Below are 14,839 nucleotides of genomic sequence, written 5' to 3' on the forward strand. Positions count from 1 at the left end.
TTTAAGAGCGTATCTGTGATGAGACACGACTAGGAAAGTACTGTCATGTTTTCTATATATGTATAATATGATATTGATGGGAATTAGAAGGTAAAGGTGTCTTTGTTAAGCCAACTATCAAGACTCAGGTTACTGTATGCAGGATGGTAATTTTTCTTCCCATTTTACTGTTATTCCATGGACTCTCCAGAGAAAGTGGATCATTGCTCACTTTATGCCTGTGTGAAATCTTAGCTTTTGATGATCAATTTTAATCTATTAGCAATAACAAAGTAATCTCCTTTATTGGTAAGGGAAGCATATCCCCTTTACTTGTCTGTTGTCTGAAGTCTGCAGCATTACTGTAAACATTGCCTTAACAGACAAAGGATTAGCTAATATGTTCCTTAGTCATCTCTTGTGTTTCAACAGATATTCAGCAGGCTTTGTATGAGCTTGCTTACCACGTTGTCAGAGGAAACTTAAAGCATGATCAAGCTTCTAATGTTCTTGGTGATGTCATAGTAAGTATATATTTGTAACAATTGCATACGTGAAATCTTTCTTATAAAAACCCAGATAACATCCAAGCAGGAAAATATTTAAGATATTTTTCTTTGACGTGTCTAAAAGCAAATTCTTGTAAAATTCTCCAGTTGTGTACACTTGATATATATGTAGACTGGCAGGGTTTCATTTTTTCCCTCTACTTTTCATGGTGAGGAATAGATGTTTCAGCATAAATTAAAAGTTAAGTCCCTTTTTAAAGGTACATGAAGACTGAAGTTGTTAATAAATGCTAGAAATAAATGTCCCTTGCTCATGCAGCACATCTGTAATGCCACTGGGTTTAAATCTTTTAGAAATTCTTTCTTCTTTTTGGTAAATTGCTGTTTTGATGTGCATGGAACATTAAGGACAAATGTGTTGCAATAATCTAGCGTAACCTTTTTAGGTTTTTTGAACTTAAGCATTGATGTTGAGAGAAGGCAAGGCTGTAGGGAACCTGGCTGTTGGGGTGGCATGTGAAATGTTGGATCTTTGGTTGCTGTAGGAAATCATAATCTGTGTGGTGCCTGAGAAACTGCAGGTCACTTTCTGGGCTCCTACTCCTCACACAAGGGATAAAGAGCCTTGAACTAAAGAGGTGGAGGGACTAACCGGGGGGGTTTGTCCCTTGTCACAAAATACACTTAAATTAGATTTCAAGGTTATGGGGTTTCACTACATATCAATAATTAGTACAGCACTTACATTAGATATTAGTCAGTAATTAAACCTCTTCATTATTAATATGAACTATTAATAATATATATAACATGCATTACTAATTAATCAGAACTTTATGATGAAGCATTATTTTATATAAATGCAAACATTTTCTAAGTTTGCATATTGGAATTTCTGTGTTCATAAAATGGGATCTTGTTTCTTAGGAATTCCGAGAAGACATGCCTTCTATCCTAGCTGATGTATTCTGCATATTAGGTAAGTTGGGTTTCCTTCCTTTCAGCATTGCAACAGATTTGGAGAAATCCATGTTTTGTGTATCTGCTTGTTGACTTCTTCAGGAAATTTCATTAAATTCGTAAAGCATTATTTCTCTTTACAAAGCATGTGTTGATTCTTCCTCAGTGTATCTGTGCTTCACTTGTTAATGTCTCTTCATTCTGCTTTGTTCTGTTATAGTTTCCAGAAGTTTGCCTATTAAAGGCAGTGGAAGTTGATCTGCCAAGAATAGTTAAAGGAGCTAGCTTGTAAGAATGTTGGATGTTAGCTAATGGCATCAGTGACTTACTGATGTTATCATTCTTAAATATTTTTAATAAAAGTTGACTTACTGGTAGGTAGATCCTTTCTCCTTAGAATGTGTTCTATAAATATTTTTGTCTCTACAGTCAGTGTTAGTGAAATGGAGCTAATTGTCTAGAAATCTAAGGGTGAATGACACTGAGTCACTATCTGCCAGCTGAGCAGGCTTTAAAGGGGTGTGCATGTCTTATTCTGGTGGTAACTTCTGGATTTTTATGTTGTAATATTGATCCAAAGCTGTTGCTCTCATGTTTTCCAACTGTAACTGCCTGCAGTTTCTGTCTTGCTCCATGTCTGAGTTTTTCAACAAAATTCAGAAAATTCTTTTACTGATCTGCTCATCACAGATCCTGTGTGTTCTGTGTATTGAAGGAGTGAGACGTTTCTGTGCTGTGCTTGCCTGTGAAGAGAGGCACCTCATTAAGTTTGCATGTGCAGCCTTGGTTTTATACATCTGGATGATAAATTTTGACTTTGTTTTATTCAAACTGTTTCATTCTGTGTACTTATATCATCATTTTGTAATAACTAGTTTTCACAATGCAGTATTACACTGATGTCCTTTTTTAATCTGCATTAGAAGACTTGAAGTAGCTGCTTCTTGAACTACTTAAACAACTGAAACTAGTGTATCTGTCTGCCTTTTTCTCTTTTTCTTTTCCCGCTTTCCTTTAAATTCGTGGGTAGCCAAATGCCATGTTTTCACTAGTATCAGAGAATTGTATGGCTAAGGAGCTGGGTTTCAAACTTTGAGAGAAAGGACATTGGACTATTTCTCGCTTGTTTCCTCTAACCCCTTTTTTACTCTAATCAGTACCATCAAGATTTTTTCTTCCCAATTATATGTGTTTCAATATGTGAGAATTTTGATTTGCCCACTCATCCACACACACTGGGAAAACTTTTTACTGCAGCTTGTTCTTTGGCTGAGGGTCTTGGCTGCTAAGGTCCAGGCTGATCTGGCTGGTCTGTTGCCTCCACTTCTACCCTGCTACATCACTGGTTTTCAGTCTCTTTAGGGTCTTCTTTCTGACATATTTGTTGCTGATGTTTTCTCTGTGAGTATGTGTGGTGGGTTTTGTTAGTTTGTTTATTGTAATGTCTGTCTTGCATTCTTTTATGGAGTTTTCTACTCCTTGTGCAGTTCCTCACTTCCTGTAATGATGTGCTTTTTTAAAACTGCTTTAGAAGGTTTGCTTCCCTGGCCAGTGTTCCATGGCCTGTCTTCCCATAGGAGCAAATTGCTTTCAGTAGTTGACAATACAAAAGAAATTAATGGTAATACAGCACGATAGCTGCTAAAAGGCTGCAGACACAAGTAAATGGTAGTTCTCTGAGGCTGCAGGGAAAAAGATTACAATATTACCTTAAGGCCAGGATCATGCAGTTCTCTTCAGTGGTTTGTATTTCTGGTTTTGTGCTTATTATTGATCTTCAATGCTTGCCATAAATGTTATTGCAACAAAGAGAATGGCAAGAAAAATTATTGCAGCATTCCTCTGGTTTCTGTTTTAACTTTTCATGAGACTTGTGGATGTATGAGAATTGTCACCAAATATTATGTGAACCCCATGAGGGATGAGTAGGTGGGAAGTGGCAAGAAACTGCCATGTTATCAGTAAGTTCCTTTGCCTTGTGTTATCATTAGTATTTATCAGAATAGTTACTAAAAGAAGAAACTCTCAAAATTTCACAAGTAAAAATTGCTTTCTCTCCCCCCCACCATCGTCTTTTGTAGATATTGAAACAAGTTGTTTAGAAGAAAAAAATAAGAGGGATCATTTTACACAGCTGGTATTGGCCTGTTTGGTAAGTTACACTTGGGAAGTCTTTTGGTAAAATTGCACGTCAGAATTCGACGAGGAAATTAAGAATGATGAAGCTTGATTTTATTTTTCTCCAGAAAAGACTGTAAGAGTGTTTTCCAAATGCCCAAATAATTTAAAAATTCTCTCCAAAGTGTTGTGATAGAAGAATATAGTACAGCTCCCTCTTGAGCTCTTTAAAGAGTTTTGAGAGAGCTTAAATTTTTCCACCTGCAAGTTTACCAGAAATTTTCCTTCTGAAGTATGCCTTGAGTTGCACTTCTAAACCTCTTGTGTTCAGAAGTAGCATTCCTAAAGGCATGGAATAAGCTTGATTTGTAGGAAAGTTCAGCATATGAAAATAAGAATTTTTTAAAAATAAAGAATATGTTTTGTAAATATGCAGTTCTTGGTAGTAATGTCTCTGGATGCTATATAATGTATGCTTGGTAACCACTAATTAGACTCTAGGGCTTGTTTCTTCAGAGTGCTCTTGTATATAAAATCTACCACTGTAAAATTCCAGTTTCAGTTAATAGTGTGTCAGTTTTGTCTGCTGCTGTGTTTGAAGCAAAATGCAAACTTTTTTCTGTTGTAGTCACAATGCACATGTAGCATAAAGTAATAATTGTGTGGTTTCTAGGTTTTTGTAATTGATACATTTGGTGTGTGTTTTTGGTGTTTTTTAGTATCTTGTATCTGACACTGTCCTAAAGGAGCGTTTAGATCCAGAGACACTGGAGTCATTGGGACTCATCAAGCAGTCTCAACAGTTCAATCAAAAATCTGTTAAAATAAAGACAAAACTATTGTAAGTTTTGGGGCAAGGGGTGTTTGGGGAACGGGTGGGGACGGGCAATGATGATTAGTCTGCTAACAGTGTTTTCTACCAAGTACTCAGTTTTCTTTGGGAAATATGTTTTGTTGCACTTTTAGTTGCCATTGACAAAAGAATTTTATTAGCCCTTAGTTTTCAAAATCTTGAGAAGTATAAAATCTTTCTCATGTTAGCTATGGTTTTTGCTACAGGGATTCCATATACACAGATCAGTTAATATTTATTTGTGATATGGGAATTTACAAAGTATAGCTAAATTAATTATTGCTCTTGCATAAGTTAAGAATAGATTGTTTTCATAACTAGGCAAACACATTTATTTTAGTTTGGGCAACACAGGTTATGGTTTTTTGGTGTATGTTTGGTTTCTGTCTCTGCATACAGTGTTTCAGTGTCAAAGAACATTGCATGAAACATGAATAGGTCCTTAAGCATGGACTGCCACAAAGCAGTTCTCCAAAGTAGTGTGTAGAACAAGCTTTCCTGTTAAATGTAAGTCTAATCTTTTTAATTGTCTGCATTTGAAATAAGAGCTGGATTTGTTTGGAGAGTGCGTGCTCCCTTACAGGTATTCATATACTGCATTTAATAGTTTTTGCAACAGCTCAGGTTACTAACAAGTTCTTAAAAATGTGTTCAAAATTAGCATTTTGTATAACAAATTGATGAGAGAATAAGTAAGCTTCACTAGATGAATGTTACGCAATGGTATTTAATTTCTCTTTATTTGCAGTTATAAGCAACAGAAGTTTAATTTGCTAAGAGAGGAGAATGAAGGTTATGCAAAGCTCATTGCAGAATTGGGTCAAGACTTATCTGGAAATATCACTAGTGATTTAATCCTTGAAAATATCAAATCTTTAATAGGTAAGGAACTTATTGAAAAATATGGGTATTGGTTTTACTGTATGATCTTATGACTTTAGAAAGTAGATCATCTTGGATAGAATTATGGTATTTTGAAGTTCCCGTTTCTGTGAAAAAATTAATTTTGGGAATGTTGTGTAGGTATACTTAAATACTGAATTTATGTTGTAGCCTTAGATATGCATGCTGTGATTTTAACATCTTTTGAAGATGTGCTTATCAGGCAGATTGCAGCATAACAAAGTAATGCTTTTTGCTATTGAATGTATCAGTTCAATGCATGAACATTCTTTTATTCTTGACGATACTGAATGAGTGATTCCTTGTGAAGAGAAATGAGAAGTAGTAAATGTTCTTCCTTTATCTAGTTCTTTTAGTGATTTTTTCCATATTTCTGAGTTAAGTCATGATGAGAATCTCACAGTCAAAGTGGAGAATGTTGAAAACAGGAAATACCTGTAATTACCCTTGTTTTACACTTCCCTTTTGAATAAAGAATTCTTTACAATATATTGATGTTTGCACCAATGCCTGTCTCATATGGTGCCAGTGCAGTAATGGGCAAAAGGCTATGCTGCCATTTTATAAAAAAAGTGCTTGTTCCCCTTCAAATAAAGAAACTGTTCTCTCTTGTGCTGGCAATAATGCTGAATTAACAGGGCAGTACCAGCAGAAGGATCAGGGTCTAGCTCAAACCAGAACAGTTTTTGGGGTGTAAAATAATTACTAGCTGGCTGATTTCTGTGACTGAATGAATGTGTGGCAACACAAGAGAAGAAGCAGCAGCCCATGCCTTTTGCTGGCTCTGTGACGTTGATGAGGTCAGGTTTTTAACTATTAAATGTTCCCTTTAAGTTGTTAATTTCTGCTTTTGTTGTAATCTGGGTTGGAAGTCCTGTTTAGTATTTTTGTGTAGTTCAATATTCAACAAATCAAAATGATCGGTGCTGTATTTATACATGATCCAGATTATTTTGGTGCTGATAAATCAGCTTCAAGTTTAACTGAAAAGAATTAATTTTAGAAGTTAATCCACTTGTGTTTTAGAAACAGAGTGAAGGTGAAAATTAAGCTTTTCTGCTCTGTCCTTCTCCTCTAGGATGTTTCAATCTTGATCCTAACAGAGTTTTGGATATCATCCTAGAAGTCTATGAGTGCAGGCCTGAGTATGATGATTTCTTTGTACCACTGATAGAGTCTTACATGTACATGTGTGAGCCTCAAACTCTATGCCATATCCTTGGATTCAAATTCAAATTTTATCAGGTAATGTATTTCTATTCTTAATGTTTGGGTTTTGTAGTTGGTGGTTGAACTGCAGTCAGTAATAACAGATTTTCTGCAGTTGTTTGTTTTGTTTGGTTTTTTTTTTTTGTTTTTTTGTTTGTTTGTTTGGTTTGGGGTTTTTTTGTTGGTTTTTTTTACACATAGAAATTAGTTTTTAAGTTGTAAAATTCTGGTATTAAAAGCAATCATTTCATTATTTGAGTGGGAGTCTTTTACCATATTTTACAGGAGCATGCTTAATGTTCTCTTAAAAGAGCTGAAAACAATCTTGATACCTTCCACTTGAACTTGTAGAGTTATGTAAGGACTGGCATGAACAAAGAGACTGTACATTATAAACAGGACTTATACCCAGGAGTGAGGAGCATGTTTGCAGGGGAGTCATGGTTGATATTTGATAATATACTCAAGGGGTTTTTTAAAAATATGTAATTAGGAATTGCATAAAAGAACCATAGAGTGTGAAGCTAAAGCTATTGTTTCTCAAAAAACTGAATGTGTATTGCAGTAAAGTCTAGTGACTTGGAAGTTATAGCTGTTAAAATAACATGGTAACAAGGAGAACTGTGGGTTAATATGTTTCATGAACAGAAATTGAGTGGTTCCTGTTTTATAATCTTCTGCTGTGGTCTGATTACTTTTTTCTTAAATTTTGATATTTTCCATTTTAGGATCCAAGTGGTGAGACCCCTTCCTCCTTATACAGAGTTGCTGCTGTCCTTTTGCAACATAATCTCATAGATTTGGAAGATCTTTATGTTCATGTAAGTGACAGTACTACTCTACTAGATGCCAAAGCTGAGGACATTTTAAAAAAAGAAAATCAGATACTTTATCCTATTTCTAAATTTTCAAGTTCATGATATTCCGTGTAATACCTGTAGGTGTATGATATTTAGTTACTCTTTTCAGTGCTTTCTTAATGCCACATATTCAAATAAGCACACATTGAAGTATGAATGTTGATAAACTTTGAGTTATCTGTGTAACATTCTCCAGATTGTTCACCTTTTGGAAGAGTAGGAAGTTGGAGGTAAATGCCTAAGTAGCCTTCCTTAAGAGTTAGACCCATCGAGTTTTGTGTTACAAGATTTTTGAGAAAAGTGGTAGGACAATCAGCTCCAAATTGTTTTAGTTTAATAGTATGGTTATTTTTTTTAAATGCTTGCAGGTTCCTGAATAGGCCTCTCATTCTCTACAAGAATTCTGACCATTTGTTAGGTATAAGGAAGGAAATGAACTTCCGTGTTCAGATATCATCAAAGACTTATTCTCTTATAAACCAACCAACATTCCAATTTAATGAATGGTTAATAGAATGTTGTAGTTATCAAATTAATTTTACATTATACAAGAATTTTTAATTTCAGAGTATCTATGGATAGTCTTAAGAAATTTGATTCAACTCTTCCACTGAAATCAAGGAAAGAGTTCTAGTTACATCTGTGGAAGTTTTGGAATGTAGTCCTGCCATTAATTTGTGTGGCATTTCATAGCCTTAGTATCAGTCTCATCAATTTTGACTCACCAATAACTGTCCCTGGCTTCATAGAAGTATTTTGGCTGAAAAAGTGTTGGGTGGAGCAAGAGTAGGAGTGCTTGTGTCAGATAATTGGTGTGGAGTGAGAAGTGTGTGATGATAAAGCTTGTTTTTAAGAGAATGTTTGTAAGCTTACAAAACATGCTCAGACTTGGGGTTACGGTTGCCTGTGCAATCTCAGCTCAGACTTGTGCAGGTATGGGCATGTTTTCTGCCAGGCTCAGGCTTGAGGGTCCCTGCAGTCATTTGCACTGTTCACTTGCATGATGGTGATTCTCAGTCTCATTCCAGAATCTCTCTGCCAATCTTTGTCTCTGAATGTTTGAGATTATGCATTTTTTTAATCTCTTTTCAGTTCAGGCTTAATTTAACCTGCTATGAAAGTTTCTATCAAATAATCAGCATGTAGGTGTTGAGTCTGGAGGGATGTTCATTGTGTGGCTCCCATAGGAGAGCACTGCCAGGATTATCACTCATTAAGAATGTTCTCCCCACCTCTGCCCTCCCTGCCCTTCCAATCCTGTAAAAGCTGTTCTCAATTAATGTGTGTATACACACAGCCATATAGAATGTATGGCATCCTAAAGATACAGTTTACCCATTGGAATTCCATACTAGGTGCTTCTTGGTGAAGCTTAGTTGTTTTCCTGTGTTTTCAAATGAGAAAAATGCAGCTCCATAAACCTTTTACCTTTCCAAGTGGGATTGGTTCTTCCCCAAATTTCTGTGAAATGGAGGAATTCTTCCCTCCTTCAATGATCAATTTGGGCAAAGAAAAACTAATAAAAATCTTCTCTTGTTAAAACCATTAGAAGAAAAGATGAGTGCATCAAAGAGGTCATGACTCTGCAGTAAGTTGATTACTTACTTGCAGGGAAAGTGTGATCTTGGTTTCAGGAGCTAAATTGAAGTTTGGCTTTGTCAGAAAAAGTTCTTCTTTTGTCTGACAACTTGACCTTTTAATTTCTGAGTGTAGATTTATATTCCTCCCCCTGATTATTCTTAACTACAAGACTATGCTGAGGTTTTTTTCATACTAGGTACTTTATCTAAGATGGTTTTTAAAGAACAGATGTTACATGTGTTTAACCCACATTGCCCATAAATAAAAAATTAGGTAAGCTTTAAATGTTATTTCTTTAAAATAAATGTGCAATGAAAGTGTGTGGCTAAGTAGGTTACCTGGTTTTCCTTGGTGATTAAATTTTTCTTCCCTTTAGATGAGCAATATTTTGAATATTCACTTGGATTAAAGGCACTGAGTTGTTTTAATGTTATAATGGAGTATGTGTGTAATTGTCACCATAAAGCTATAGCTGGATGGTAAATTGGAGGGCAAGGGGGACACAGACAACAAGTGGTTGTGAAGAAGTAGAGTGGTATTATTTCTCATGAGTCCTTGATTTCAGAATGGTCTGCTATTAGTGTGATTCCCTGTTTGGCATGATGGCAGCAAGGAAAAGAAACTGGTACCCTGAAACACTGTCAGATTAGTAACAAGAAAGGACAAAGTTCTTCTCCAAGCTCAGTAGCAGTTGGTCACTTCAATTTTCAGATATAATGTTGTGTTTTTTCAGCTTCTACCAGGGGATAATGCCATCATTGAGGAACACAAGCGAGAGATAGTAGAAGCTAAACAAATTGTCAGAAAACTTACAATGGTCGTCTTATCATCTGAAAAGACTGAGGAAAAGGAGAAGGAAAAGGAAAAAGAGGAGGAGAAGACTGAAAAGGTGCGACCGAGTAGCTTTCTTTTCAGTAAAATTATTTGAATTACATAAAACAAACAATTGTTTTAGAAACATACTTATATTTATTTGAAAAACAGTTATGTGCTTCTTGGATGGCTTGCATTTGTCTTCCAACTGCACTTCTGTTATATTGAACGTGCAACAATGCATCGTTTGGGGTTTGTTCTGGATTTCTGTACATAAAATATTCTTGGTTCAAAGGCTAAATGATTTCTTACTTCCCTTTTTGTTGTATTGGCTCCACTGAGTATGCCCCAGCATTAATACACTTCACAGCCTTTAGCAGCTGCACTTCTAGGATTCATGATAGTGTAATCCTAGTTGATTTCACAAAAATAAGGACAGTAGTTCTCTCAATCAAGAGTTGGGACATAAAGAATTGCCAGACTTAGGAATGTTAGCATAATTATCCTGCATTGTAGAAAAAGCTTTTAACTGAGGATTTTTACTTGTAACTGCTCACTGTGCTTTCTTTTAAGCCTGTATCTTCATATGTGTAAATTTATACTCTTCATTTAAGTACCTACTAAGTCAGATTTATGTTGCCCTAGGTCTAATTTGATTTAGTGTGTCCAGGCCTTATTTTAGAAACAAAGTTATTTGATCTCTTAGAGGCCATTCCATTGTCATCTTCTTTTGAGTGCTTAAGTACTTCTTAAACACCTAATTTAAAACAAAACAAAACAAAAAAAAAAAAGGAAAAAGAAATGCTCGATATATGCATTTTTAAGTTGCATGCTGGAGTGGGGGGAGGGAACCATCAGTCTTTGTTGTTTCTGTTCTTGAATTTCTGTATCCTGCTGTATTCCTTATCAATCTGGTTTGTCTACCTATTCCTACTTCTTCTACACCACCTTGATTCTGTTAATCTCTGACCTTCCTTCGTCCTTTCATTTCTCTTTCCTGTCGTGAAAAATCTAATTCCATTTTCTTCTCTCAGGCCCCTGATGCAGTTACTGCCCTCTGATGCTCAACTGCAGCCACAGCTGCTGCCTATTTCTTTCACTCACTTTAAATTTTGGATCCCCTCCCTTTTGCTTACACCACATTGCTTTGGCCCACTTTCTCTGCTGTAAGGTGGAACTGCCCAGAATTTTCCGAAGTGTGCTTGTCACCCTCTTCTGATGGAAAAATAAACACTTGATGGGACATGGGGAGTGTTTGCATTGCAAGTAATGTGAGAGGAATTAAGACAGCTCTCATGGCTAAGCTTTGGAATTAAGAACTAGGGAATTTTAAGCTTTAGCAGAAACTGCAGCATTTTTCTGAAGGATTAAAATGACAAAGTCTGTGCCTGTGTGATGGGAAAATGGAGAGCTATACTTAACAGAAACCAATTTCTGTGACCGCACACACTGTTATGCAATGAGTGCTGTTTCTTGAAAAGCTTGTTTCTGTGTTAAAAGTATTTTTTGTATGTGCTTAGCTGTGCACTTCATAGCAGTTCTGAGAGTAACTGCATGTGAAAGGTGTTGTCAGCCTGAGTTTAGGCACCTTGTATCCAGCACATCATTTTAATATACTATTTTTGATACAGTATCATGGAACAAATGCCTGCATAAGGAAAGCAGTGTTTAAAAAGTATTGACTTGACTTTTTTTAAAGATCCATAATGTGCTTATTTTGTGTGGTTAAAATTCATTACTATCTCATGACTCTTACATGAATAATTTAGTCTTGACAAATGTGCTACCTACTTTTGCCTTTTAAGATGCATTTGCCATAACTGTGTGATAGGACATTCAGGCAGGTCAGAGTGTGGGCAGCAGGAATGGGTTTGACAGCAGTTCCAGACTGACCCCTCTGTGCCAGACATGTCTTGGCTTTTGGAGAGCTCACGTCAGAGCTTGCTTACCCAAAAGTCAAGCAGTGTGTGAGCTCCACAAGTTCAGCATGAATAGAGACCTTACTTGGTTTTGCTGTGGAGCTTTCCTCTGCATGTTACCATGTGCTATGCTGTCTTCGATTTTCAAAACTATCAGAAAAAATATTTGCCAGTGTTACAGTTTTAAAAGGGAAAAAAAAAACCACTAAAGCTGCAATAGATTGTGACAGTTTGAAAAAAATACGTGATCAGACATACATGAGACAACTTTATAAATTTCTGTTTTATTTTTAACTTTTTCTTTGATCCAAATGTTGAATTTACATGGGTTGGTTTATAACTTCTTTTGAGGTCTTCTTACTGTCTAAATGTCTAGCTAAGTTTTATTTTGCATATGTTTTTATTACATTGTTGATATACAAGGCTTTTTTCTCTAGCTGTGGATTGGAGCTGCTTAAGGAGATTTTATGAATACACTTTTTCTTTATTACCTTGCAGCCTCCTGATAATCAAAAACTTGGCTTATTGGAAGCCTTACTAAAAATTGGTGATTGGCACCATGCACAAAGTATTATGGATCAGATGCCTCCATTTTACTCTACTTCGCACAAGCCGATTGCGATCGCGCTTTGCCGGCTGGTCCACGTGACAATTGAGCCTCTGTACCGCAGGTAAAGTGACAGCCACTACTCTGCTGCTACACAGGGGAAAAACAATTTCTTTACAGCATGAATTCATTGATAAGCCTAATTATAAATACATTTCTAAAGTTTTCTATTTCATGTGAAATTCTGCACATTTTATTTTTCAGAGTTGGTGTACCTAAAGGAGCTAAAGGGTCACCAATTTCCTCTTTGCCAAACAAGAGAGCACCAAAACAAGCAGAGAGCTTTGAGGAATTGAGAAAGGAAGTGTTCAATATGCTTTGTTACCTTGGTCCTCATCTGTCCCATGATCCCATTTTATTTGCAAAAGTAGTGCGCCTTGGAAAAGCATTTATGAAAGAGGTTGGTATGACACAACAGCTGGTCGAAACATGAAAAATACCAATTATTCTGATGTCAAAAAATGCCTGTCTTGCTAATTGTGTTATATTTAAATGCTGAAACAGAAGATCTTGACTAAGGACAAACTTGGAGAATCTTATTTTAATTTTTGATCAACTTTATGATCTTTAAACATCTTTAGGAACTACTTTAGGCACTTCAGGTTTAAAACCATGTATATTTAGTGATATCTAATTTCCTGTTATGGTATTCATATTTTAAAATATTATCTGTGTGTGTATAATTAAAAACCCCAACAGACATATGGTACTGACTGTCTGGAAGTCATCCTACATTATTACAGCAACAATGTAGTCAGCAAGGACTGATAACCTAATACACTTGCTAATTTCAGCTCTCTCTTCCAGCTGTTAAGTTACTTGGGAAACAGGGGATGTTGCATCCTTTTACTTCATGGGCTTTTTCTCGTGTTCTGCCTAGTTAAAATGCTGCTAGTATTGATCTTGTGTCAGTGACAAATCTTGAGGTGCTGCTAAGGATGAGTTTGATGTGGAAGTCACTTCACGTTGCTGACTTCAGAAATTAACTGATCCCTTGAGATGTCTTTTGACCGTGTGTCTGTTGAAGGATTGGCAGTATGACCTGTTTTGGAAGGCTGAAAGTTGAACTTATATTGTGAACTCCCTTAAAATGTACTCGGTAGTTCAGATTGAGGCTAATTAGTTCTCCTGCTGCTTTTCTGGCAATTTGCTATTTACCTGGCAGTTTTTGGTTTATTCTCAAGTCAACAGTAGGGGGTTTGTGTTTTTTCTAAACAGCAGCTCAGAGAAACTATGGAATAAATAATTTTTAAATTGCTATTATTATCAATGAACAACCAGTCTACCACCTCAAATTTTAAAAGCCATGGGTTTTGTTGCCCAGCATTTTAATTTATGACAGAAAATTGGAGAGGTTGAGTGATCGAAGTGGTACTAGAGGGGAAGTTTTCCATTTTATAACTTTTATTTTCTTAAAAGTATTTTTATTTCAACTGCAACTAACTGGAATACTCATAATTTATATACCACCTGAGGGGAGGCTTTCATGTCCAGCTGTACCGGATGATGCAGAGCTAAGAACGCAGATAATTCTTGGGATTGAAGACCTTTTTGTTCAAAATAGCAGATTTTGTCAAGAGAATTTATTCTTGTTATCTTCCAAGATGCAGTGATAGGGTTAGAGACCTACAATAACTTTGGCTTCCATGTAGTCTTTGTAGTAAAATCAGGGAAGATTCAACTATTTCCCTACTTCCATATCTCTGTATAAGATTTCCCAGTGGTAAAAACTGTGACTTTATAGCAGGCTCATTTCTTGCTGGTCCGTGAGAAGACTGATATCACTTCAGTGATAGCTCTTTTGAACTGACAGTGCAGTTAAGTTGGAAATTATAATTTTAAGGGACTAATGCATTTTATTGCTGTCAGCAGACTATTAGGACTACTTTGTAATTGAAATATTGAAGGTTTGTGAGAAAGCCCTGTTTCTGAGGATATGTACACTGGAATGGAGATGACATGGTTATAAGAATCTCGTGTGCAGGTTTACTGTACCTATACTTATATAACAGTTTAATGTATTTCTGACAAGAATGAGCAACATTTTAGCTATTTGCTTTAGGTTGGAACTGTGAAGAAATTCGTCAGTGACAGAGTGGTTAAGGTAACATAGGGAAAGTTATTTTTAATACATTGTTGCCATCAGCATGTTCTAGTTGTGAAACTACATTTAACAAACAGTAGAAATACTTGTAACTGAAGGTAATTTGACTCTTAAGTTAACCCATACAGTAGTTAAAAGTTAGACTACTAACATTGCACTGCAGCTTTCATGCTAAAGTGTACCTTTAAAATAATTGTGCACTTACTGGTGTGATAGCTTAATATGCTTTTCATGGTGAGTGGAGCAAGCAGAGAGGAAAGAGTAATTTAATAACGAAGACTAAAAGCTTAAGAGGCTGTTACTGTGAGAGAAAAATGGGGGAAATAATCTATGGCTGTTGGTAACTGCATTGGAAGTCCTCAGATTTTTTAGGTAGAAGGTGAATGCTTACGCAATTTTTTTTCTCTCCAGTAAGAAAATTTAA

General features: G+C 35.9%; 1 protein-coding gene across 4 annotated transcripts in view; it reads left to right on the plus strand.

The window, feature by feature from the left end:
- THOC2 (THO complex subunit 2) overlaps window positions 1–14,839 on the plus strand; it is a 48,979-nt gene that overhangs the window by 6,791 nt on the left and 27,349 nt on the right. For all 4 annotated transcript variants that reach the window (XR_008433361.1, XR_008433360.1, XM_053955428.1 and 1 more), the window contains exons 3-12: window positions 412–503; window positions 1,416–1,467; window positions 3,530–3,600; window positions 4,286–4,407; window positions 5,168–5,301; window positions 6,401–6,567; window positions 7,260–7,352; window positions 9,706–9,861; window positions 12,203–12,375; window positions 12,516–12,711. Coding sequence is in view for 2 of the 4 variants with exons in the window: in XM_053955428.1 (XP_053811403.1) it covers window positions 412–503; window positions 1,416–1,467; window positions 3,530–3,600; window positions 4,286–4,407; window positions 5,168–5,301; window positions 6,401–6,567; window positions 7,260–7,352; window positions 9,706–9,861; window positions 12,203–12,375; window positions 12,516–12,711 (1,256 nt within the window). In the remaining 2 variants the exon portion in view is untranslated. The remainder of the gene's footprint in view (window positions 1–411; window positions 504–1,415; window positions 1,468–3,529; window positions 3,601–4,285; window positions 4,408–5,167; window positions 5,302–6,400; window positions 6,568–7,259; window positions 7,353–9,705; window positions 9,862–12,202; window positions 12,376–12,515; window positions 12,712–14,839) is intronic.

This window comes from Vidua chalybeata, chromosome 14, assembly GCF_026979565.1.
Source record: "Vidua chalybeata isolate OUT-0048 chromosome 14, bVidCha1 merged haplotype, whole genome shotgun sequence".
Classification (NCBI taxonomy): Eukaryota; Metazoa; Chordata; class Aves; order Passeriformes; family Viduidae; genus Vidua; species Vidua chalybeata.